Below are 26,477 nucleotides of genomic sequence, written 5' to 3'. Positions count from 1 at the left end.
CTGTGGACTAGTTAGTTTTACAGATCTTTGCACCTACATTTTAGGATGAACTGTGATGAGTATTTTTTTGCTTGAAAACAGGAGAGTTGTGTGAAATGGGAATATGATGAACATAATCTCATTAAAAGCTGTGCAAATCCATCCTTGCCTTCTCTGAAAAGGTATTTTAAAACTGCAGCATTACCAGAGGTGTGTGACAAGGGAGATCAAAAGCACAGAACAGCTTTTGCAAATAGAATTAGTTAATAGATTTAAGACTTGTCAGGCTGGAAGAAAGGTAACTGAGAGGAATATAGCTTATCTGTAAATCAGGTGGCACGGAGAGGGTGAAGTGGGAATGCTTTCTTCCAAAGCAAGAACTAGATGGCATCAGCTGAAGTTGCTAAGCATCAGGCTCAAACGAGAGGAAATGTTTTGTATCAGGCTTAAACAAAAGTGTCATGCACACAGTTAAACTGCAGAATGCCGTGCCCCAGTTGTGGCAACTGTTGAAGGCTTATGTGGGTTCAAAAAGCAAATGGATGTGGAAATCAAAATTCAGACAATACCTGGTCAGATGGAGGCTGGATGAATACTCGGAGGAAGTGGCATTATGTGCTTGCCCTTCTACATTCTTATCTGTGCAACTGCCATGTTTCACTTCAGAGAAAATAAGCGGAGTTTGTGTGGCCGTTGCTGGAAAATTACATGTAAGGAGAGAAAGAATATTCTCTTAACAGGAGCCAACTACAAACGTCACCATGAACTGCTAGCTGTTTAAATATTTTGTGTAACCAGTCCCATGGAAAATTGAGACAGTGACAGTAGAAAATAAGTGTTGCTTTAATCCAGACCACAATAAATCTCTAGCATACATGCCATCAAGTATCCTTTTCAACTAGTTGGTACGTATAGATTTGCTATCTCTGCATAAATCTTGGCTTTTTAGTCCTTGGACCGAGCTTTTATCTCCTATGCCAAGGCAGCAAAGCTCCTGATGAATTCTTACCCTTATCTGGGAAGGCATATGGCCAGCGGTGAGCACAGCAGTGACATGACTTCCTACAAAGTAACGCAGCAGTTACTGGTACTGGGCTGGCCCGTGGGCCCTGGAAAGTTAATGCAGAAACTAGGTTGTGCATAGAGAATATATCATTAATTTGTTGGGCATTGTGATGAAAAATTGGTTAAATACGTATGAAGCAAATTGTGATGTCAATAAAAGGAAAGAACTTCCATGTCTTTGTGCTGTTGTCAGTGGTCAGACTTCATGTTTGACTCCTCTTTGGCAATATAAAACACACTTTATTTCACTTTTATCGCTTGGCTGCAAAGTAACTGCTTCTCCCCATTTCTTTCCCCTTCTCCTTTTATTCCCCTTTGCCTTGCTGTTTCTTTTTAATTTACTGATTGTCTTATGCAGAAAGGAGCACTGGCATGCTCAGCTAATGAGTCTTTGAAACAGTTAAAAGAGATAAGAGATGTATTTGGGTTGGCAAACCACCCTGGCCATGGAGCGGGAGGTGCTGGGCTGCGCAGAGCTGTGTGTTTTGTGTTCAGAGGCCAGAAGTCTTGCTTTGATGGGAGTCAGCCAGAGTGCAGCATCAAAAATGAAGTTTCTTCAAAGCTGCATGTTCTGAGCTCGGGGATTTAAGCTGGGAGAACAGATGGGCTCTCATCTGGTAGTATCTGCTTCCACAGAGTTTATTTTCTAATAAATGGGGAAATCCTTACTGAGCTGAGATTCCTATGGGAACTTGCAGTTTGACCAGTGTCAGCAGCTTCATGAGTAGTTCTGGTTAATAATTAGTTGAGTGGTATCATAATACAAGGTTTCGGTAACTGCTGAGGCATCGATCTGAACAGTGCTTCAGAGGTTATATATTGTTTACAGAAGATGAAAATCCCCTTCCCTAACTCATTTATTTTTAATCTATCCTATTACTGCTAGTCAGTCCTTCTGCAACTCAACAGTGCCTCATGTGACATTGATCCCAAGGCATTTCACAAAATGAACTAGAATAAATAGCTCCAACAAGCCAAGCTAAACAAGCAGCAGAGATAAAAAAGCAGAAAACCACGTTGGCGCTGCCGAGTGGGGAAGGGAAGTCAGGCCAGAGCCTAAAATCTCAGAACTGCAAAGGCTGGTGTATGAAAAGCACTGACAGGCTGGTGGCCCTGGACCTCGAGGCACAAGTTGCTGAGGAAGGTTCATGCAAAGGGCTCGGACCAGCAAAGCTGGCTCGGGTAGAGCCATCTTCTCCTGGGGCTGCAGCGAAAAAAGGATTCAGGCATCTATTATCTTTTCATTTGGTTGGTTGGTTTGGGGTGTTTTGTTCATTTCATGACACAGATAGAACTACTCTTTGCTGCTTATTTTCAGTAACGTTCACCAGGCTGTTAAAAAATATCTGGCATTTAGGTTTCTTGACAGCTGCCTATCTACCACTTGATGTTTTTGTGGTTGGTGGTGGAAGGATCAGACTGAGCTAGCTTGGTGTCCCATCGGATTTATTGCTGCTTTGAAGGGGCTTGTTGGGCCTTCCCTGGGGAAGGATGGGCTAGTATAGAGGGAGGTTATTCAGTGTTTTAGCTTCCATTTTAAAAAGGCATGGTGTTGCCCTGTTTTGCTGCAAAACCTTAAACTTGGCCTAATTGTATTTAATGCCTGCCACGTATTCAGGAGCCTAAACAATATGGTCGTAGGAGCTATATTCTGGCAAAGTCCTGTACATTAGGCAGGGCTTACAGGCTAGATGATTGATTGTATAGGAATATTTTATCTTGTGATCTTAGAAAATAAGCCTTTTATTGGCTTGTATGTCTAAACCCTAGTTATGTTGTGGTTAGGGTGATTTAGCACAGGCTGATGTTTGTTGTGAAACAAACTGGAGAAGATCATAAAAACACTCACTTCATTGTTGGCAAGTGACAGATTATGGCAAGGCAGCTGTGAACTTTTTCAACTGGGGAAAAGGATTTTACCCAATTAAGACATTAATCTGGTAATCTTTTCCATTATCGTGAAAAATAAGAATTTTAGAACTGAAGCAGAGTTTTTCACAAGAAAACTAACATGTTAAAGGAATGAGAGTTAATGACAAAACATTCAGAAGGCACGACTCCTTTGTATCATAACTTCCACACTGAAAATTTAGTTCAGGCAAGAGCAATGAGGTGTGAAATGTTTTGTGGGTTTTTTCATGACACTGAAGGAAGTGTACTTGGAGATTCACGAGTCTTCCGACAGATTCCTGCACGAACATCTGCTGTGGTTAGCTGTCACCGGGGACGCGCTGGGATGTTGCGTGGCAAGATAAGGCAGAGCATCCAGCAACCCTGGGATGTGGCTGTAGTAAAAGAAATCTCAAGGGAGGTTTGCATCCATCTTCCTTCTTTTCAGCTTTATTTTTTGAAAGAAGAGGACCTGTGTGAGTCATTTGTCCATCCATTCCACCTAATGTTTTCTGAGCCAGACTCAGAGGAGGGGAGAAGCCTCTTCCAGCCCCACAGCTCTCCCCTCGACGGAATGGCAGAGGCCAGAGACTGAGCAAGCGTGGCTGAAGCTTCAACTCGTGTGTTCTGTTCGGCAGCGCTGCCCTTGCATGCCTCTGATTTGTTGTTTCTTGGGAAGCAATGCAGGGAGGGAGGGGGTTTGAACTGCTGTGGTGTGAGCAGGTGAGATGGGAGAGTGCGAATCCGTGGGTAATGAACCTTCCTTAGCTTTTGCAGCCCATGAAATAACTGATTTTGCTAGGCACTGTGCTTCTGGGGGTCAAAATTTACTGTCTCTTAACCAGACAAAACTAAATGGCTTTGCACTTGCAACACTGAAGACTTGTTATTTTGTTTCCCAAGTTTGGTGGCCATGTGGGGCTGCAGGATGTAGGTAGGTTTCCACAATATTTTTCCCTCAAAGTAGACAACCGCGGTGCGTTGCGTATGGAAGATCGCAGTGTGCCTGAGTTAATTAGAGCTTTTTGTAGTTCTAGCTCTTGCTGCAGTAGTGTTTACTCCTCATCACTCTGTGTTTTGACACAGTTTTGTTGCTGAGTGAAGACATTCAGGATGTAGAAGTGTTTATGTAGAAGGAATGCTTTCCAGCCATCAGTGCCGTGAACTTCCATGTTTCATCAGGCCACTCCTGTTGACTTGCCAGCATCCTTCAAGCCAGTAGCTGCTTCTGCACTAAATTTTTACTGCATATGACTCTTCCTTGTAAAAGATGTACAGTATTCCTTGTTTCCCCCAGGAAGTTGTGAAGCTTAAATGCATTTATATATCTTCCTTCTGAAGATACCAACAGAATGTGAATGTATATTTACAACTGACTGATTTCATGCAAGTGTCTCCTCTGTGTAGGTACGCTATTCTTTGTGGGCAGTTATCAGAACATGAGAGTATTCAGAAGCGCATTCAAACTGGATATGTTTTTAAGGTGAGTAGAAAGGATGTGCTGGCTTTTGCGTAAGATTGAGCAATACTTATTTCTGTATTAGCAAGTTAAGGAAATTGGCTCCAGCTTCTATTGGGGAAGCGACAGATCTCAGAGATGCTGCTCTGAGTGGGTGGTTTGGGCTGAGGACAGTGATTCCAGCGATGTGTGATGAGGGTGACTGGTCTGGTTCTGCACCTTTGCACTGTATAATCTCAGAAAATAAAATGTATGTATATGATGAGACTGAGAACTTGAAACATGAAATTACCATGTGGTAATAAGGTACAGCACAACTCTTCTTCAATAGCTGCCTGTGAGCATGCTTGCACTCTCCCATAAATGCAAAGCAGTTATTTTTCAAAGAGGTTTTAATCTGCCTCAGATTCCTTTATTTGCCTTTCATCAACAGTGGGGATGTTACAGGGTAAGAGGATGCGCGTGGAGCAGTTACTACAGGACAGGCCATGTGTAATACTTTGTCAGCTGTTGACATGAGCAGTAATTTCGTTATGTCAAAGCTCTAAAACGGTGGTAGAATAAAATGAAGGGCATCTTGATTTTTTTTGTGTGTAGTAATTCTTGTGTCTCAGGCTGATAAAATGCTGGTTTTCTGTGTTCACTGAAAGTATGTTAAGAAAATTTGCAATCTCTTTGTAGCTCTAATTTTACTGATCACTGACCCTTAAATAGTGGACTTCATCCTTTCCTCTTTGCACGTTTGTTCACCTGCTCTTGTGGATATTGTATTTGCTTATGACAAAATGTATTTGCTTATGTGTTGGTGATGATTTTCCATAGGAACACATTGATAAAGCAATTGAACTGAAGCCAGAGGATCCACAGTCTTACTATCTTCTGGGCAGGTGGTGTTACCAGGTAAAATAGTTTATTACTACTTACTGTTGTTTTCTCCTTTTTTGGAATTTGATTCCCTGTTTGAACAAAAGATAGGTGGATTCAGACCACCAGCCATAGCGGTTGAGGATGCTCTCTTTAGTTGCTGAGCTCTGATATTGTATAGAAAATACTGGTGTGAAATGTCCTAGTTGCTTGAAGAAGTAGTTTAAAAGTTGCACTTGTGTGGGATCTAGAAACTCTTCATTTCAGTCCTGAAACAGTGCAGAGAAAAACATTCCACTGATGAATAGTATAAACGCATTGCATTTGGAAAGCTCTTCAGATATAAAAGCTTATGTTCTTGTATGTGTAGCACCTCAGTGCTTTTATAAAAGTGTTCTTGAAATGTCTGCCAGGACACAGTGTCTCATTCAGAATCTCTCAGCTTTCCATCTAAGATGTTTTCTTAACTGTAATCGAGAAGTCTTAGGAAGCCCATCTCCCTCATGCCTTCCTCCTATGGAACCTGAATGCATACCTTCACACTGGTGTTACCACTTGAAGCACTAGATTTTAGATGGTACAGTTTTTTAATTAGAGTTTATGTAAGTTCAGGTCCCCCATAGCGAGAGGGGGACTGCAGAAACATTGAGTTGGTGATCAGGACAAGTGCTGGCTGAGCCTGTTAACAGCACGTTGCTCTGTGCTAACCGCCAAAGGCCAGAAGAAGGTAGAGAAAGGTTAGTGGTACTGAAGACACACTCAAGTTTTTGAAAGCATGCAGAGTGCAGTTTCGTATTGGCAATGTCATTTGCTGTTGATGCATTTCTTTATCGCCACTATTCTGCTCTTCATTTTTCCAGTGCTTTTTGTCTCTTTCCCAGAGGAAAGCTGTTTGCTAGAAGTGTTATTTCTGAACTGCTCTGAATTGGAGCTTTGAATGGTTTGGGGCTCTGGACTTAGTTTTTTAGTCACTGCAGGCAGCATGGGAGGTGAAATGGCAGAGAATAGATTAGGAAAAGCACTAGCTGCAAGCTAGCTTACTGTTCCCTGTGCTTAACTCGGTAAAAACAAACTACGTTCGGTCCTTTAAGCACATATGGATGTGATCAAAGGCATTTTGGGGCTGGCAAGAGCTTCTGCACACAGTATATCTGTATAATCCTTTACATGTGTTTCCTCTGCCCTTGATACACAAAGTATTGGAGGTATTAGAAGCAGCGTGCCGGCTGCTTTATGCTTCTTGACAGGGAGAAGCTTGGAGTCAAATACCATAAATCAGATTTAGTGCCTATAAAAAGAAATGAGAGTTTGCAGCAACTACCTACTTCTCAGTTTATGCAATTTGGAAGTGCTTCTCTGCTGTCAAAAACAAAGTCACACTGCAGAGATCATAGCTGAGAGAATTGACACCGGTGATTACAGAGGAGCAGTGAGCTAAACTAGTGGAAACCCCAAGCTCTATATTCTCTTGTGGCCTTTTCTACTCAGCCTTACTGCTCTTAGAGCCGCTGAAGCTATGAAACAAAACCAGATGTGTACAGAAATATGTTAGTGCTTCTGCCACCTCGCATTATAAGAATTACAAAATATTAAACAGAGGAGATATTATCAGAAGTTAGTGCTATGCATCATTTCCCCACTGACGTTTCAGAGTGTTTCTTATTAGAGAGGAGCTGGGAGCAGGAGAATAAGATTTTGTGAAGTAGTTATAGTTGCTATCTATTTCACAAAATGTGACTATCAGTTGGAGGGAAGGCTTTAGCCTGCCTCTCTCGAGGGGTCTTTGTATGGTGAGAACGTGTTCTCGGGCAGGGTTTGAGGTGGGAGTGGGGAGGGCTCTGTAAGTGCCTTTTTCCCCGTGCGTAGGTGGGAGCTGGTGTGGTTGTGACATGGCAGTTTGGGGGCTTGGACCACCCACACTGTCACATGCCCATAACGCTCAGATGTTAGAGACAAATCTCACTTCGAGCTTTATGCATGTGGCGGCTGGTGTGTGGAACTGCAAAAGCTGACTCAGGACAAGGAAAAGCAAATCAGGTTTAATTCTGTGGCTGGACTTGGATACTTGTCCAGAATCTGCCAACACTACCAAGACCTTTGGCTTTCCCCCAGGTGCATGAGCCAGCTACAAGGAGCTGGGTGATTCCTCCTCTGTATGCTTTTGCATGTGCTGTCTCTCTAGCAGGTTTGACGGTTCCATCTTACTGTCTCTGCAGGTTTCCCACCTGGGATGGCTTGAAAAAAAGACTGCTGCTGCGTTGTTTGAAGCCCCTCCTACAGCCACTGTCCAGGACGCCCTGCAGAACTTCTTACGGGTAATGAAACCTGATAAGCAGGGGAGTAGCTAACCTGACAAATGCAATCGCGAGTGTGGAACTGGAGTGCTTGTGTTCTGCTTAAACTCATCGCTCCCCAGGAGCTCCACGGTACATCTCCATTGACTACAACCTGTGGAAGAAAAGCTGGTGAAAGCAAAAATTTTGGACCCTCTGTTATAGAATACCTAGACAGAAGAATGTGATTTTGAAGACATCAGAACTAGACCCAGAGCGTTCAGAATTGTTTTCAAGGGGTTTGGTTTTCCTTTTAAAAGCTGCATGGTAGAGTGATTCATTGCCTAATACTAAATGCATGTGATCTATGCTCTTTCGGGGTCTGTAAGATCTGTTTGAGCTTATCCCTGGGAATGTTTGCATAGTTACATTCTGTCATTTTAATTTCTCCCAGAATATTTTATTAATAGGCTGATTAGGTCAAACTTCTGCATTTTAAACTTCTGAAGACAACTGCTTTAAGGTTTCAGGATCACATTGCTTACGTATGTCTAGAATGAAGTTCTTAGGAGTGCTTCCTACGTTGTAAGAATCCTACCCTCTGAATAGCTTTTTTTTTTCCAGTCCTCCCGTTGATGAAAAAGAATTTAAGACATGGCCTGAGTCACATTTTTGAGCATCTGGCTCTTGTTGCAAGGGTCTGCACGAGATGAGTTAAACAGCCTCTCTTTGGCTGTGCCTGTGAGAACTACTCTTAAGCACCTCTAATGAAGTGTTTCAGAAACGAATTGCCCTACCACTTTATAACTCATAGATTGGGCCAGCAGTTCTGCAAAGTGTCAGGGAATATCATACTTATTTCAATTTCTTGTAATTTTGCCAAAATGCAGTTGTTTGAGAGGGAAGTTTGTGATAGATATCTGCCCTAGGCGATATATTTTTCAGCCAAAGTGGTTAAATCATTTCAGAGATAAATTTGAGAGAAAGTGGTTTGTTTCTTTTCATTAGAGAGAAGAATTGCTTGTCACTTTTATTGGTAAGTTAGAGCGCTGCTGTGGTTTGAAATGGTAACTTGCATTTTTCTGAGGTTTAGCTTTGGTCAAATATAGAAAGAATTTTAAAAGGACACAAAAACATCCCTGTGGAAGCTAATTATACCTTGAACAAGTGCACCTCCCGTATGCTCTGCAGAGTCCATTTCAGCTTTCAGCCACAGTTGACATCGGGGAATGGAAATCTGCTGGCAGATTGCAGCTCTGGCTTCGTCACAAACTGAACCAGGTGTGAGGCCAGACAGCAGGATTAAGAGGAGGAACGTGGTCTGTCTTGTGCCCTCAGTGCCTCCTCTGAGGTCTGGGCTCAGGTATTTCGGTAGAGCACGTCACGTCAAGGAGTTTGAATGCAGATGGGATACAGGTCAAGCCAAGGGCTCGTAATAGGAACAAAGTTGCTTGGAGAGTGATGACTATAACAGATGAGTGGAAGAAGGCAGAGGGATATGAGTAACTAGGAAGCTGGGAATTAGTAGCTGGGAAGGAGAGGATGAAGAACTGGGAGAAGATTCCTGAGGTTTGGCACCAGCACACTGGGGAGATGCCCACATGTGTGAGACTGAATGGTCAAAGAGGATAAAAAGTTGCTCGCACAGGCGCAGGAGGAGTTTGTCAAGCTGGTTCTGAGTTTCCCTCGACTCGAGCACTCGACTTCGCCACCTCGCCGGGCAGCGAGAGCGTGAATTGTTCACTGGGTCACAGGCACTTCCTGAGCATCTGAGGGCTTGACTGCCCTGCCAGGCAAGCCTATGAAAACTTCCTACACTGATCTACGTATTTGCAAAAGTAGAGTTTAGTCATCTTTTTTTTTTTTTTTTTCCTAAGAGATTGAATAAGCCTGATGCAAGCATTAACCGTGTCCTTTGCATATCCTAATGTCTGCTTTTCTCTCCCCTCTTTTCTCTGTAGGTTGAGGAACTGAGCCCAGGGTTTTCCAAAGCAGGAAGGGTATATATTGCCAAGGTAACCAGTTACTTGTTGCTTTCTTTAGTTCGGTCATATGCTTCTAGGGTAAGAAATATTTGTATTAAAAAATTATCTTTGGCTGTAAAGTGCTAAGCACGTGTAAATTACTCCATGCAGAAGCAAGATTTTATACGGTGATAACATTTCTAAAAAAGGCCAAGTCATCTAGTGCAGAGGCATTAAAATTCAGGGAGGATTTTGCCTTTGAGTCATCCAGTGGAGCATCCCTCTTGCTTTTTAACAGATCAAATTCTATATGAAGTGGCAGTGGTAACTTGTAAGCCCCAGGCTGGAGGTTTAATCCCACCACCAGCATGAATTTCTGTGGTGTATACTGAAAGAGAATCATGTGGAAAAGTAAAGGATAAAGTATGTCTCTCATTTTACTAATGTAGGTGGGAGTCTTGAGCAATGATTAAATACACCGCAAGTGCCTGGAGCTGGAGCTCCAGAGATCTTTTTGTTTGCGTTGAGGGAATAACTGGTTTTGAACTCTTAAATGTTAAAATTGCTGCTTAATTCCTACAACCTCCAGTTGGAGTCTAGAAATATTTAAAGCCCAAATAGCTTTAGAAATACTAGCCAGAGTGGGCGTAGCAAAGAGTAGCTGTAGTCATTCTGTGTGAAATTCCTGAATTCCCAGTGTCCCAGAGAATGTGAATTTTATCAGGGTAGCGTGCAAGTCGTAGGATCTGCTTGGTCTGGAGTACATTATCTCTGGAACCTGGGTGCAGAATTTATTTCACAATAAGCATCTCGTTAAAGGAAAATGAAGGTGATAGTAGAGGAGGAAAACCCACCCAAGATGTGTAGTAGCCTTCACACCAGCTGAATTTTGTCTTTGATATATTGCAGCTCACTGTGTGTATTTAGCCATGTGTCTATTAGGTAAAATCAGCTATGTATTCATAAATCAGCCTTTTGTTTCTGGCTGCTCACATACCATGATGAATGTGCTTTTAATTGCTTCTCTCACTGCTTGTAAATATAGCCAGCATTCATGGAAATTCAAAATCACCCCTAAATGTCTTGTGTAGAGTAAAGAATGAAAGACTTGGAACTTATTTCCAGTGAAGTTGCAGCAACAAATCCCTGCAAGTCTTAACCTGAATAGATTTTCAGAGTTAATGTGAAAATTTGGGTTTCATTGTGTGCCATCTCGTGGGCCGATGTGTTTTTATGGGGCTAATAGTTCACCACATGTCTGGCAGATGTGAATGAGCTTCAGAAATACTCTGCAAACACAAATTAGAGGTTAATAGGACTAATTGTATCTGTTGATTTTGGTTTGGGATTTTTTTCCCTAATCCCAGGCTCTGTCACTCTGGATCACATCCTTAATCAGAAAATTTTAAAAATTCAATTGGTATAATTATTTTGAAGGTGATAGTGCTCTGATGGGTCACACTTCAAAGAAAAAAAAGAATTGTGTTTTATAGTCATCTTCTGACATTTTTGACTGATATGCAGGGACACGGGGTTTTCAAAGGCTTTGAGGTGTCCGTGACTCCATCTATTTTGAATTCACCAGATACAGAAATTTGATAGCGCTCACGGAACTATCCCATGACACAGGAAAATCACCAGAATACGCCCAGGCACCTACTGTGCAGTGACATTTCAGAGTCTGAAGTAATGGCCCTGCAGGACTTCAGCTGCTGTCCTTATCCTAACCGAATGTTGCCTTTTTATGGCAATCACAGCAATGATGAACTGCATTGCTGATGGGGTTTTTTTAGCAACTGTGCTTCCTTTTACTGTGCTTATTTCATAGTCCCCAAATGCCTCCGTGACTGCCTAGGGACTGAAAACCTTCCTTTTACATAGAGGGATGACTGTTTCTGCTGTTGGAGAGTTCCCGATGAAGAGTATTTCACACCTATTGCAAGACCTGAGACACCTGTAAATATTCGATGTTACAGTGCTTGCAGCTGAACCTCATGTTTAACAGCCGAGGCAATGTAAGCTTCATGAGACGATGTGCTCTTGGAATAGAGGTTTTTACGATGAGAGCGGCGTGAGGAACAGTGGCTGAGTGAAAAGAAAAACAGAGCTTCAAAAACGTTGAGAATCACAGGGGCACCTTAAAATCTTCAACCAGAAAACCAACCTCCTTGCTCAAAACAAAAAAGGAAATCTAGTATTCCAGAATCTAACGGTGATTGTAATGCTTTGTGAATGAAAGTTCCTGCAGGAAATGTCAGAAGCCTGAAACTATACAGTACAAATGGTTAAGAGGTCGAAATAGCTCTTTTTATCAGTTGCCAGGGTCCATAATTGCTCAGTTACATTTCCTGCCTATTTTATCCAATTTAACTCTTCTCACACTGTCATTTTTTATTTCACAGTGTTACAGGGACTTGGGGAACAAAACTGCAGCTGTTCTCTGGATGAATCTTGCTTCAGAGCTGCCAGCTACTACGAAAGAGGTAGCAGTCTCAGTAAGCGCAGATCGATGACGAGCACAGATAAAAGGCTAACAGAGATAAAATTGATTTTGAAAAGACTTTCCAGCTTGTGAGCTCGGGTTTTAAAGTATTTTGTTCCTTAGCGTGGACTCTTTTCTTATGGGACCCGTTATCCAAACGCCTAGAGCAATTCAGCAAAATAATGAAAAACACAAAGGGGTTGGGAGTGTGTCTGCTAGGGGCTTAGGAGCGGAGCAGAGCACCCGGCAGGGCCCGTGCTGCGTGCCGGCTCGGGCTCCGGCCGCCTGCGGACGCCCAGCACCTGCTCGGCACCGCAGCTCCCACGCTGGAGTATCTGCGGCGCTGCCGGGCGGCAGCAGTGCGGTCCCAGCACCCCAGTTTTGGGCAGGTTTTTTCCTTTGGGGGGGGAGCCCCTTAAGCTGAGTGGCGGTGCTAGGGCTGGAGCGCCACCTTACCCCTTCCAGTTCCTCTGGGGCTTTGGAGGAGCCGCCAGCGCGTAGCCCCTGGGCTCCCCAGCCTGCTGATGGTTGCACTGAGCCATTCCCAGGTTTGTGCGTGCTGCCCAGCATTTTTATTATTTTTAATATCTAGGATATTTCAGCTCTTTTACTACTTCTGCAGGGTTTTTGGAGAGTGGACTGTACTGCATTTTAGAAGCTGCCATGTGGCAGTGTTCCTCAGCTGGGAGCTCTTCCGCACTTTCCTTTTCCTTTGCACTTTCCCTGTTAAGCAGAAACTTTATAGAAGGTGCCCTCAAATTACTGCCAGTTAGAAAGTGAATAAAAACACTTCAGCTTTTAATATTAATCTGATGTTATTTGCATCATCATGAAAAATGTAAGAAAAGTAATATTAAGCAAGGTCCTCCAGATCTTACAGCTTCAGCCTTAATCTGACGGAATAAACACTCTGGGTGGAAGGCAGAATTATAGAAATACACGGTGTTTTCACGCCACTCTCTTTTAAAGGCTGCAATTAGTTTTTAGGGTGCTGTAGCGGAAGTGTGTTGTGCTGAGAATCAAGCCACAAGCATGCAAGAGGTCTTGTCAAACCAAAATCAGGTCTTGCCTGGCGAGGAGCTGGCTTGGCAGTGCTACCACCAGCACTGCAGAGCCCAGCCGCTGCCAGGGGAGCTGGGCACCGGGCAGGATTGTGCCCTTCTCCAGGAGGAGACATCCGAGCTCTGCCTGATGAGGAGCTTCCTCACCGTACGCTGGTTGGAAAGCTCTCTAGACAGAGAACGGTATGTCTGGTAACTAGGAAGAGGTTTTTTCCAAAAGAACAAGAAATATATGTGTTGGAGGCTTAAGAGTTTAATGAGAAAAGCATTGAGATTTTTCAGGAAAGACCATGAGAGCGCTACAGGCAGAGAATTCATGAACAGTTAATTCTCTCTCCTGCTTTGAAATTAAAAGTGGGAGTCGAATAAGGAAGCCAGTGCTTAAGTGGCTTTGTTAAGTCTTTGCAAATGTTAGTTCTCATCATCAGTCAAATAACTTCCATCATGTTGAGAAGGAAAAACAAAGGCATTTATCCAGGCTATGAAAGTCAGTGAGGGAGCAGAGGTTTGAATTCTGCTGTTTTGGTTGTCAGTTCTCATCTCTCAAAAGGAAATAGAAGAGAAACTCTCTTTGATATTTGGAAAACTTCAGTAGGCTTCAAAGACAGTAGTGTCGGGAGGGCAGTACAGGAGGGGGGGGGAAAAAGCATTAAGAGGAAGAATGTAAGGCTGGGGGTATACTTTAAACCTCGTATGGGATGGGAGAAGAAAAGGGAAATTCTGTTTTTTAATTATTTCAATTAGGCTGTATATTTTCTTACTGCATTTCCAGGATGCAGACAGTGAGAGAGAACTCGAAGAGATGCGATCAGCCTGGGAAGATTAACTGTGTAAAGTCTCATCTCACTTGATACTGCACGGACAGTAAAATTCCAGTGAAAGGGGTTTCATGATCCTGACAACTTTGCACATGGATAAGCCGCAAGAGTTTACAGGAAGAAGCATGTAGCAGTCTCATCAGCACACCCAGGGAAAGATCTTGGTGGGATTTAATCAGATAAAATTTTGTATTATTTTCCGTCTTACAGCACTGCATATGTTTGATTTTAAAATTCCTAGAAAATGTAAAATTCCTAAAAACAGGTGGGGGGTGTGGGGGGAGGAGGGTGTATAGGTAGAATTTGTGATATAAAAATATTTGTGATTATATATCATAGATATATGCGAGATAGATACTTTGTGATATAATATATATATTTATATATCTTTATATCTTTATATATTTATATGTATAAATAAATATATAAGGATATATATTTATATCTACACATATAGATTTTATATCACAACCTCTACCTGTCTAGCAACTTGAACTTCAGCCCTGCTTGCTGGTGAGCTCTCAACCAATTCCCGAGGAAGTCTTCAGCCACCATTTTTTTCAGATTAGCTGTTTTCTCTTTTCCTTAATAATACGTCGTACTAGCCTCAGCTGAAGTAACTGATGCCTTTCCTGGATGTTTAGCTGCGATCACATCCCGAGCCGCTGTGCTCGGCGGTCGGGGTGCTGCTGATTTTTACCAGCGCGACGCGCTGGAGGCAGCAGGATGTTCTCACTGCCCTCAGCCCGGTCAGTCAAACGGGCGCTGAAGCTGTGACTTAAGAGAAGACACTTACAAAAAAGAGAAGACAGCCGTGACTTAAAATAAGCCAGTTGTCAGCCCTTTCCTCCCTGCTGTGAGACAACTGATGGTGGTGTCCGAAACCCGCTCTGCCCTTCCCAGCTCTGCCTGAGCTGCCGTGGGGGGAAGCCAGCACTGCTCACTGCGGTGAGTTATTACCAGGGGACCAATGAGATTTCCTACACAATACAAACTTTATTTTTTAAGAGGTGCATTGCTTTTGTCAGAAAAGTGAGTGATAAGATTTTAAACTTTAGGGCTTCCTCCCAGTGATGTCACTCCCTTCGCTCACATGAGACTGAAAACTTATGTCCCTCTAAACTACGCTGCTATGGTTTAGATGTGATAACTTAGCTTGAAAAGTAGTTATTTATAAGCGGACCACTGGTTACAGGAGCAGGAATATTCTGTGGCAAAGCTGATGCTTGCTGGTAATGTTCTTCTACCAGCTCCCCTTGCCTCCCGAGGCGACAGCGAGAAGGTGGAGCCGACAACTGACATTTCCTCTGACAGCTTCTGGGCACCGGGGAGAGTAAACTGCTGTACACTGACACAGATGGTGAAGCAAAAACTGCCGTCAAAAATTTCTCCAAACACTTAGCCAGGCTTTCCTGACAGCCCTTCGATTTTCCAGCTGGCAGCTAACTGGACGCTTATTTTGTAATGTTCGTTGCGTCTTGCCGTGTTGTGTGGTGGTTGTGGAGTGCAAAGTAAGGCAGAGCAGTAGTCAAACACTTCTGAATCACCTTTTTAGTCCCTTGCACATGTGTATTAAACTCACAGGTTTTTTTACTTTGTGAAAATAACACTGAAGTGGCAATGTGTAGCAAACTTGAGCTTAAAAACTTCCCTTTTTATGGATTTGGCACTTTCTGGCTTTTTGTTTTGTTTGTCCAAATAAACGTCTCTAAAATTTTGGTGCTGAACTCGTGAGATGAGATCCAGGAAAGTGTGCAATTAGCTTTATTTGCTTGAAATGATAAGAATTGATACTTATAAACAGACAACCGAATTCTGACAGGCTAAAGTTGATCCCTGTGTTTTGGTGCAGAGCTCCCCTTGTGATGAGTTGATAACTTGATCTGTAATTGTGGGACTTTTTTTATTTAATGTATGCTCTTGAGTTCTTCAGTGGAGTGATGAAGCTGCCTCTTTTTTTACTTGGTGTGAATCTGTCTTGGTTTGAATATGTCCCAGTGGATGGCGCGCTTTTTTTTTTTTTCTGAAACATCCAATCTTTAAATATTTGCACAAGTTTTTTTGCTATTTTCTTTTTGATTGCTTAAGCCAGGCTGGGAAACCTGCAACAGTGATATCCAAAAGATGATGATCAGCAACTTGATTCTTTCATGGGAGATTTGCAGGGGTTTTTCTGGAGAGAAATGGTAACAGCTCTCCAAACAGCCGTATAGTTCACTGTCCTTGCATTGCCTTTCCCTGCCAGCAAGTCCCAGAGTGACATTAAGCAGTAATGTTTGTTGTTCTGTGTGTTGCTGCCTTCCAAAAGTAAATGGTTTCAGCATATGTAATCAGAAGAGTGCGAAAAGGAAATATTTACACTACCAAGAGTCCCGTATTTACTGACTTGCAGACGCCTTCAGGCCTTCACCTGTTGTTTAACTTGTCGAAACATAAACTGTTAAGAGGAGTCTTTGGATTATGTATTTCCTGGAGAAAACTTTCACTCTTTTTTCACGGATTTAAATTCTCCTTTGATTTTTCTGGGCTTGTCTGCTTCAAAACAACAAGGGGTTCTCGTCTTGAGAAAAAAATGCTGATTTGCTGTTCCTTTCATCTGCTGCTTGGGTCTCTGTGCTGGCTTGGGTTTGAGTGTTTCATCCCATGTGTGTTCGTTAAGTCTTTAAGAGGGGGATGCATGAGGAAAGCATTTTGTTAATTTGTTAATTGCCAAGGTGCTGTTCTGGTTGGCAGCACCTCTCCAGACAAGCAGCTTCTGTTAAAAAGTCTCCTGAAAGAGTGCTGTAAAAACACGGCTTTGGATTACAAACTAAACTGCCTGTTTGGAAACTGATACCAAAAATCTTGTTTTTCTTACCAATAGAAGATGAAGTCATTTTCTTCTGTGGGGAGAAGGCATTTGGTGCAGTCGTGTGGGGCGTGTTGGGCTGTGACCAGAACCTTTTCTGTCTTTGAGTAAAACTAACCTGCTTCCCTGGAGGAAAAGGTGGTAATTAAATTATGGTAATTCTTCTCATTTGATGTTCATCCTCAGGTGGTTTCACCTGGCTGCAACCTTTCAACCTCATTTATTCTGTTTTGGACTGTCGGTGAATGCTTTAAGCTTTATGTGCATTTTCTGTGCCTGCTTCAGTTTTGTGGAGGTTTTTTGTTTGGTTTTTTAAATAGACTTCAGTTTTGGCTCAAGAGAGCGGGCTCTGGCGTTGTGCTCCCGCGTATCCTTTGTGCGTGTGGTCTCGTCCCTTTCTGGGGGGATCTGGAGCTGAGGGGTCTGTCACTCGGGGTTTCTTGCAGGAGAGCTTTCCTCTGGCAGCACAGCTCCTGCCGGGAGAGCTGGGCTGGAGGCTGGTGTCTCACATGTTGTTTTTTCTTGTCTGCTCTATCTGCCGGAACCTAATTAATGCGTCTCTAAGACGACGATGAAAGGCGATGACAGAACTCGCAGATCCTTTCAAGTGCAGATAAAAGCTGTATTTTGCCGTCTTCAGTCTGATCTCCAGGAACTTATGACATAACGATCAAAAGAACCTTTTTTTTTTTTTTTTGGTTTTCCCTTTTCCTGGCTTCTTGTGAAGAGGAGGAATGCGGCTAAGTAACATAATTTAATTCTAATAGCATAGCTTGCAGGTTGATGTGGAGATAAGGCAAGGCTGTGTAACTAAAACACTTCCCAGTCAGCCGTGCTTGGGGTTTATTTTTTGATTTAGCAATAAAATGCGCAGTCTGCTGTTAGGCTCTGGGTTCGCCGCGCGCTGGGATGGGGAAGCAGCTCCTCCTGTTTGCGGGGGGGGGATGCACTCCGATAGCTTTCAGACAACACGGAAATCGAGACTTTTTAAAATTTGCATGTGCTTTGCGGACTGATTCCAGAGCACAATGGGAATTTCTCAGAGTTGTCTGCACTGTACACATCCCAGGGCCACAAGAAATCAATTTGCCTGGTACAATTTTGGTAGAGAGACTCTCTGTCCTGCTCTCATCTAGATAAGGGCGAGGGAATAATTTCCTGGAGCTACTCTTGTCTTAATTTTAAAACACACCTACCTGTGGTTAAATGATGATACTAAAAAATAACTGAAGCTATTTAACTCATGTTTCTTCACCGTGCTGTTCTGTTTGAAATAGTGTTTATAAATAAGGAGAAGGGGAGGGCATCCTGCTGAAAGACGCCTGTGTTGCTCTCTTGCTTTTTATGCCAGCGCATATGTAGGTGAAGGAACCCGACAGCCGGGTGGAGGTCGTCTGCGTAACATCCTTGGACTTGTACTCACAGTGGCCGTGCCGAAGGCGATAGGAAATCAAGGGAAAGTAAGGTACAACATTGTTGTTTATATATGTAATAACGTGGGTTACACCTGTAGCAGGTTTTGTGTGTCACTACAACAACTACTGCTTATGTTTTTAAAACGCACCAAATAATACAGCCACGCTTTGTGGGGAATGATGTACTCCAGGTGAAGTTGTTTTTAAATAAAGGTGGATAATCAGCTGTGACCCGGTGTGAGTACTCTGCGCTCAACCTTCGTGATCCTGAAAGCTGTCTTCAGCTTCCCCAGGTCAGAAACCACGAGCGAGGGGCGTGCTGGTTCTGGGTGGTTTAGACTGCCTGATTTTTGGGTCATTTTATATTAAATTACTTTGGAGAGAGAGTGAATTATAACACTGACTGTGCTTCGGCATCCCTCAAACTCTGCTTAGTTTGGGAGTTCGAGTGCAGTAGTTGTACAAAGAAGCAAGTGAAGTGGGAAAGAGGGTTTAGGCTGCCCGATGGAACAGGTAGGAGCAATTTTGGCTACGTTAAATTAAGGCATTACAGCCCTAATTGCCCATCCCTGGGAGAAGCCAGCGGTCACAAGCGTGGGGGAAGGTGGCTGAGCACCACCAGCCACCGCGCCGACAGCTTCCCCTCCCCGGGCCGCAGACGCCGGGCTGCCTTCTGTGAGCAGCTGCTGTTGCCTCGTCCTTTCTGTCTCCCAGGTGAAATCGTAGCATCCTCTGGTTCACTGGGTCGCCTCAGGGACAATTTTGATTTGTCTGAGAGAAGGAGCCGGTCCAAGGGGCAGCCTGCCAAGGTCTCCTGCAGAAAAGGGGGTTGTGCAGGATGGGACCTGTGGCCCAGGGGGCTCTTTGGCTTGGCCAAAGGTGTGACACGCTGGGGACACCGAGTCAGGGAGGGACCTGTGGGTACCCTGTCCTTTAGCGGTAAATCTCTGGCTCCTGGACCATCAGAAGTTTCAGAATGACTTTTAAAAGGGACATTTTGCAAGACCTGAGCATTAACTTGGTGACCGAGGGCGTGGTGGCTTAGAGCACGGTTGGGAAAACGGTTTTAAGCAACTTGGACATCTCTGAGAGGAGGCTGGCGTTGACCCCATGGCTCAGGACAGGGTAGCCTGTTCAGAAATAGGGATTTAAAAGCAGACAAAATTCAGTTATGCAGTTGGTTTCCAATAAAAAGAGCATACCAGAGCTGTGACCACCTCTCCCATGTGCTGGGAAACTTCTGACTCAGTATTGGAATGGAAATGTCAACACCGCTTCCTCCGAGGAATGGGACAGTCATCCCATCCCGGCTTCTTTCTGCTAACCCTGGATTTCTTTGGTTCAATGACACTTGTAATTCCTTGGAAATTCCCTGGCAAAATCTGACCTGTGCAGACCCTGCTTGGTTTGAGACAACCTGAAGTGGGAGGATTGCAAGCAATGGGCTTGCTGTCTCCTTTTTACAGCAATTCTGGCTGCTACGTGACTAATCTTTGTTGATGTGAGGGAGCAGTCGCTGTTTTATTCGGAGTTATTTAGCGTAAGCTCACCTGAAAGTCCCCTGAATATTATAATAAATACACTGTTGGGTTTTTTTCAGCAGAAAACACTGATATAATTAAAATTTACCTAAGTTGGCTTGGCTAATATTTGAGTGTTGTCTGCAAAACACTTGGTAAAATCGGAGAAAAAGCTGTCCTTAGGGAAATGTTTTCACTGTGAAGGGAAATTGAGGTCAAAATTCAGGGGGGAAGAGATGGGGGAATAAGGTTGAACACAAAACACTCGCTCTAGACCTGCCACGCTTCTGGTTTTGCATGTACAGGCAGCCACGGCAGTATCGGGCACGATGCTCTCAATGACTGCAGTAGCCAGAGGTTGTGTTCTCTTCAGAAGATGAATTTAAATTCTCACTTTTCGGAGAAGGGCTCAGGACCCTGAAGACAGACAAGGTAATACAGGATTGCCCTCTGTCTATGGAGAGTCCAGTCGCTATAAATGTATCCCATAAGAAAAATCAGCTGCTTATTTACTGGCCTGATGTCAGCTTGACTGCAATGTAGAAGTTAAAGGCCTTTTGGATCAGGTTTTGGTAATTAAGTTGTTTATGAAAAGCGGAAGAGGCTCTCAGATTTGTCCGGGCTCCCTGTGCTGGGTTGCTTACATACCTGCCGTGAACTGTTTTGAAGGCAAGATTGATGATGGACTGATTGCTTTTCCTCTTAGTAAAAGGCTTAGTTTTGCAGCCAGGTCTCTTGTGCGTCTTTCGCTTAATAGCAGAGAGCGTGTTCCAGCGTTTGGGTGGCCCAGAAGCTGGGAGGGAGCGGTGTGGTACCTGCCTGCGTGCGAAGACGGCTGCCAGCGCGGGCGAGGAGCGGGAAGGAGTTGGGACCCAGGGGACTGTAAATACACAACGCATTTCCCAGCATCCTGCTTCCATAGTAAAAAAAAAAAAAAAAAAAAAAAAAAAAAATCATATTTCCTGGCAGTGTCTGTCCTTAAACATGAGAAATGAGGTGGTCAAAACATTGCATAATCATTCAAGTGAGTGTTGGAAGCAAATTCTTCCTGCGGCTGTGGAAAGAGGAGCCGTGGCCGCACGCTCTGCGCGCTGCCGCCGCCTCGTGCACGGCAGCATGTCGGTGCCGTAGCCGACGCCAACACCTGAACCTTCGCCCCTGGGGCTGGGAGAGCCCGACTCAGCCGCCGTGGGGCAGGGCAGGGTCCGGAGGGGCAGAGGCGAGCCGGCCGGGATGCTCCCGTGGCTGCTGAGCTGCGCCTGGGCCAAGCGCAGAGGCGTCACGGTGCTCCCCGGCCAGCCCAGCACCTCTTCCCCCTCCTCAGCCTCCGTTCTGTAAAGAGCACGGGGGTGTCCCGTTTTTATGGCAGAGGGGGGCCCCCACACCGTGTCCCTGGTGGGCTCCGTGTCAGCCGCAGGCGAGACAAGAAGAATACAGCGACAAGGACAAGCCGAGCGATCTTTCTCAGCATCCACCAGCTCCCGAAGAGCAGCGGCCGCCTCATCTATTTTTTTTTTTTTTTGGTGGTTGAGAGCCAAGAAAGGGGAGGAAAACACCCTCAACGTGCAGGTGGGTTTACACAGAGCCCCAGGGATCGGAGTCCCAGCTCGGGGTTTCCACTCAAAGGGCAGTTGCTGCCTTCGCTTTGCGCCGGTTCCCTGCGGGTTACGGTGGGAGTGTTGCTTCTGTTGACCAGGGGTGTCATGGTCATACTGGTGCCACTGGTAGCACTGGGGTGTGAGATGGCCTTGGAGGTGTCCTCGTGCTCTGAGATGCCTTGAAGAGGAGGGCTGAGGCCCTGGGGTTGTTCCCATCTTCATTCCTCTGCTTTAGTGTAGCCATAAATAAGGTTGACCAGCCCGGATGCTCAGCGGGACGTGACCGTGACATAATTTCTACGCTACACATTGGAGGAGTTCCAGATCCTCCTCGTGCTATTCATGGGGCCAGTGAGGATTTAATTCGTGCATTTGCACCGTCAGTTTGCACCCAAGGAGCTGGCAAGGGGGTGGTTGGAACACGCCCCAACACAGAACATTCCTGGGACAGTGTTCCGACGGGTCAAACGAAGTCGAGAGGCGGAAGGCAGCTGCCACCCAACTGACTTTGGGTGTTGTGGCAAAGCCCAATGTGGGTTTTAGGACCAGCCTTTTCCTGGTGAGAGCAAACACCAGCATAGGCAGGTGGCAACTTGTTTCTGCTGCCTTTGCCCCCAAAGAACCCATAAATCCAGCCTTACCGATTGGTAAAGCCTCTGAAGGAGATTGCCTTTTGGTAAATTCTTGTTGGGAGGGGATTTGTGCCAGTCTCTGAAGTTCCTCAGGGTGGCCACAGGCTGGTGGCACGAAGATAAGCGTGGCTTTAACTTGTGTGGCTCTTTGTGCCCTCCCTTTTGGGGACTAGATAAAGCCGAAGACACCCTGCTGTAAAGCTGACTCTATTCGCCTTGGTTGGACCTTAAAAAAAATGGTAAGTTTTATCTGCTTTAATGTCTCCGTGATGAGGTACGGCCGCGTGCTGGGGCTGGGTGTGCAAGGCAGCATCGGCACGAGGGACTTGTGCTCAGAAGAGGATTTCCTTACAGCTGCAGGTCACGCTGCCAGATGTCATTCAGGAGCTGAATTTGGGGGGAAAAAGCTTGATTTTTGGGGAAGGGCCGTGCCCCATTTCAGCAGAGACACAATGCACGTGGTCAGAGCCTATTTTTGGGTGCCCAAAGCCTTTTTCTGCTCCAAGCAGAGGCTTGTTGAGGAGAAATACCTCTTGGTTGCTCTATCCCCAGGGAGGTGTCCCCCCACCCCATGCCACAAGCCACCAGTGAGGTCTGGGGGGGGAGGGAGGTGAGAGAGTCCCCCCCACTAAAACCTTCCCGAACCCCCTTTCACACCCAAACTGGAGCAGGGACACTTGCTCCCGGCCTCAAAGGGATGGGGCTGTCCTCCTGTCCCCCAGCAACTGGTCCTTACGCGCCATCGACAAGACCCCTCCAGCCTCCCTGAGCTCCCACGTGGTTTTCCTTCTCGTTGCGAAGTGCATTTCCCCCCCCCCAAGCCCCCAACTTTCCTCCTCCAGCCTTCTGCCACCATAGCTGAAGCGAATCGCTCCTTGCTGCACCCTGGGGCGAAGTGGGGGTCTGGTCTCAGTGGGGAAGGTGGGTTTGACCTGTTTTGGGGTGGGAGAGCTCGGGGTGGGGGGGGAGGCCTGGGTGGGAATGATGCTTCCAGCCAGCCCCTCCCCCCCACCCCGGAGAAAACGAGCGGAGCCAAGTCCCGTGTCAAAAGTGTTTATTGCTGTGGGGACTTGCTGCCCTTCACCCCATGGGGGGCAAGATCCACCTGTGGGCAAAGCGGGGTGTCCCCACCCCCCCACCCCCCCCCCAGCTCCAAACCGTAGGGGGTGCAGCACAGATGGGACCCACCCCAGCTCAGGGCTGGAGGAGCTGGGGGTGCCTCTGCCGCACGGTGACGGTGAAGGGCCGCGGCTTCAGCGCCAGCCCGTGCACGCAGTCCATGGTGAGGTGCTCCGCAGGGTTGGCGTGGAAGGAGCACTGGTGGAGGAGGAGGGCGGCGAAGAGGAAGAGCTGGAGCTTGGAGAGCTGGTCACCGATGCAGCGCCGCTGGCCGGCCGAGAAGATCAGGACGCTGCCGGCCCGGTCGCGGTCCAGGCACTGCTGCTCATCCAGGAAGCGCGCGGGGTCGAAGCGCTGCGGGTCGGGCCACTTGCTGCCGTCGTGGTTGACCGACCACTGGTTGACGAAGACCACGGTGCCCTTGGGGATGTGGAAGCCCTCGAGCTCCACGTCGTCGGTGGTAGCGTGCGGGATGGTGATGGGCACGAAGCTGCTGTAGCGCAGCGTCTCGTAGATGAAGGCCTCCAGGAGGGGCAGGCGGGGCCGGTCCTCGGCCGTGGGCAGCCGGGAGCCTCCCACCACCCGGTCCAGCTCGGCGTGGAGGTCGCGCTGGAGCCGCGGGTGCTTCAGCAGCAGCAGCAGGACCCACGAGAGCGCCGTGGACGTGGTGTCCTGCCCCGCGCCAAAGAGGTCGGTCATGGCACCCTCCACGTCCTCGGGCCCCAGCCCCTCGGGGGGCCTGTGGCCGCGCTCCACCGCGGCGATCATGACGTCGCTGACGTCGCGGAGGGCGCGCGGGTCGAAGGTCCGGCGGTGCTGAGCCACCTTGGCGCGGACGAAGCCGTGCAGCTCCCGGTTGAGGGCTTGGAAGTCGCGGAAGACGCGGCGCACGGGGTTGGGGAAGCACAGGAGCCAGGGCAGCACGTCCACCACGCTGCCCGCCCCCACCGTCTGCCCGAAGCGGTCGTTACGGCCCAGCAGCGCCGCAAACTCGCCGTCGGCGTGGCCGTAGCGGCGGCCGAAGCAGAGGGCGCAGAGGACGTTGGCGCTGGCCACCACCAAGAGCGGGGAGGGCTCGAAGTACGCGCCGCCCCGGCTGCGCCGCAGCAAGAGCCGCACGAGGTCCCCGGCCTCAGCCGCCACGTGCCGCTCCACCTCGGCGGCCGTGGCGCGGGCACGCAGCGCGGCGTGGGCCAGGCGCCGGCGAGCCCTCCACCGCGGCGAGCAGGACCCGAAGGCCACGCTGCACCCGCCGGACACCAGCGCGAAGGACGGGAAATCGGGGCGGCCGGCGAAACGGGCGCCCAGCCCCACCAGCGCCCGCCGGATGACGGCCTCGCCGTTGAGCACCACGGCCCGCCGGCGCCCCAGCCGCAGCTGGAAGACGGGGCCGTAGCGGCGCGCCAGCCGCTCGAAAGCCAAGTGGGGCAGGCGGCCCAGCTGCAGAGCGTTGCCCACCAAAGGCCAAGCGAAGGGTCCCGGGGGGGTCCGGATGCCCGAGCCCCTCACCTTGGCGCCGGGGCGGCAGCGGGCCCCGGCCAGCAGCAGCAGGGCCCCGAGCAGCAGCACCAGCAGCAGCAGCAGCAGCGCCGGCCCCGCGGCCGCCCCGTCGGGGCTCCCCCCAGCGCTCATGGCCGCGGCCGCTCAGCCCACGGCCGCCGCTCCGAGCCCCTTTATAGCCGCCTGCGAGGGGGACGAGCCTCCCCCCGCTCCCGCGGAGCAGCCCGGCCCCCCCAGCGCCGCGGGGGGACGGGCAGAGCCCGCCCGGTGCCGGGGGGAGGGGGGGGGCCCGACGGGGCGCACGGAGGCGGGCAGAGCCGCGCGGGAGCGGGGCTGAGAAAAGCGGGGGGCACGGGGGGGGGGGTGTGTGTGTGTGTTGCTGGGCTGGCTGCGCGGGGGTTACGCCGCTGCGGAGATGTGGAGCGGTGATCGGCTGCCAAAATGGATCGGGGGCCGGGGGAGGGGGGGGGGTGTACAATGAGCTGTTCCCTCCAAAAAAGAAAAAAAAAAAAAAAAAAGCGCCGTGTCGCGCCCCCCCCCCCCCGGGCAAGCGCCGGGCGATGCTCCGCGCCCTCCGTCCCGGCGCGCGCTCCCCTCCGCGGGCAGCGGCCCCTCGGCACCGCGGGGTTTGGGGAGCGCGGCCCCACGCTGCGCCGTCGCGGTGGAATTGGGGCTCCCGGGGGGGGGGGGGGGGGTTCTGCGAATGCGGCGCTGGCACCGCGCCCTGCGCATCACCCGGGTGTCAGAGGTGAGTCCGCGGGGCGCGGGGCGGGGCGCGTTTCGGGTTCGCTGCGTCCCTTCCCGCGGTGCCCCCCTCGCCCCGGCCCCCACCCGCCGGCACTTTCCTCCGCGAGGTCCCGGGGGGCGGAACGGGAGCGGACGCGGAGCGGCTCACGCGGGGGACTCCGCACCCTCCTGCCCTGCGCAACCCCCCCCCGCCCCCCACCCAAAACCCGCTCGGCCTTCGGGGGGGGTGGGGTAAGGGGTGGGGCTGCATCAATACTATAAATTATATAAAAATAAATAAAAGCAAATAAATTATCTATAAATAATAAGAATTATAAAGTATATGAATAATATGAATTAAATAAATATATAAATTAAAAATAATGATATAAATAATACATGACTATACAAACTAAATAAATAAATAATACATAAATAATATCATTATAAACACTATAAAATATAAAAATGAATAGATAATGATATATTAATATAAAACTAATAATATGAATTATAAGTAATTATATCGGTAAATAAAAAATATAAATAAAAAATTATTTAAACCCAAATACTATATAAATAATATAAATAATCTAAATTATAAATGAATAATTAAATAATAATATATTAATATGTAAATAAATAAAATTAATAAGAGGAATAAAAGAAAAATAAAATAAAATATATAAAAACAAATAACATATATAAGTAATATAAATGATATAAATAATAAAAGCAAATAAATAAAAAGTAAATATATGAATATATAAAATAAATATATAAATAAAAAAAACAAAAAAAATATGAAATCGTATCATAAAATAATATATCAAAAATAATAAAATATTTTAATATATTTTATTCTTTAAATTATATTATTTAAATATTTACATTTTAAAATTTATTTTACTTTATTTTTTCTGTTTATTTTATTGATTTACATTTTATTATTTATATATATAATTTATTTTATTTAAAAATTTATTTTATTCATTTTTAAAATTTTACCTTATTTTAAAAAATATTTATTTTATTTACTTTATATTTATTTATTTTATTTTATTTTTCAATTTATTTTATTTTTAAATTTAATTTATTGATTTTTATTTTATATTATTATTTTATTTTATTTGTTTTTAATTTTATACACTTAGATATTTTATTTTTTATATTCATATTATTTTTATTTATTTATTCATTGGGTTAAACTTTTTATTTAATTTTTATTAATTATTTTTCTTTATTAATGTGTTTACTTTTTAAT

General features: G+C 46.4%; 2 protein-coding genes across 3 annotated transcripts in view; one reads left to right on the top strand and one right to left on the bottom strand.

The window, feature by feature from the left end:
* Nucleotides 1-18,349, top strand: part of RMDN3 (regulator of microtubule dynamics 3) — a 37,285-nt gene extending 18,936 nt beyond the window's left edge. The window contains exons 7-12 of one of the 2 annotated variants that reach the window (XM_042784865.1): nucleotides 4,342-4,417; nucleotides 5,216-5,293; nucleotides 7,474-7,572; nucleotides 9,492-9,545; nucleotides 11,897-11,977; nucleotides 13,810-18,349. In XM_042784865.1, coding sequence (XP_042640799.1) covers nucleotides 4,342-4,417; nucleotides 5,216-5,293; nucleotides 7,474-7,572; nucleotides 9,492-9,545; nucleotides 11,897-11,977; nucleotides 13,810-13,863 — 442 coding nt within the window. In that variant the 3' untranslated portion in view covers nucleotides 13,864-18,349. Of the gene's footprint in view, nucleotides 1-4,341; nucleotides 4,418-5,215; nucleotides 5,294-7,473; nucleotides 7,573-9,491; nucleotides 9,546-11,896; nucleotides 11,990-13,809 lie in introns of both variants that reach the window. The other variant, XM_042784864.1, reaches the window with a different exon arrangement.
* A 4,691-nt stretch (nucleotides 18,350-23,040) lies between these two features.
* LOC116961599 (cytochrome P450 1B1-like) lies at nucleotides 23,041-24,642 on the bottom strand. Its single transcript, XM_032993137.2, has one exon. It carries the CDS (start codon nucleotides 24,617-24,619, stop codon nucleotides 23,063-23,065), a length of 1,557 nt encoding a protein of 518 aa, XP_032849028.2. The 5' UTR covers nucleotides 24,620-24,642; the 3' UTR covers nucleotides 23,041-23,062.
* Nucleotides 24,643-26,477: the final 1,835 nt, after the last annotated feature.

The sequence above is a fragment of the Tyto alba genome, unplaced genomic scaffold (genome assembly GCF_018691265.1).
Source record: "Tyto alba isolate M040663 unplaced genomic scaffold, T.alba_DEE_v4.0 Super-Scaffold_8, whole genome shotgun sequence".
In the NCBI taxonomy this organism is placed as follows: domain Eukaryota; kingdom Metazoa; phylum Chordata; class Aves; order Strigiformes; family Tytonidae; genus Tyto; species Tyto alba.
The sequence above is the reverse complement of the archived record's forward strand: the minus strand, read 5'-3'. Positions and strand labels throughout refer to the sequence as shown.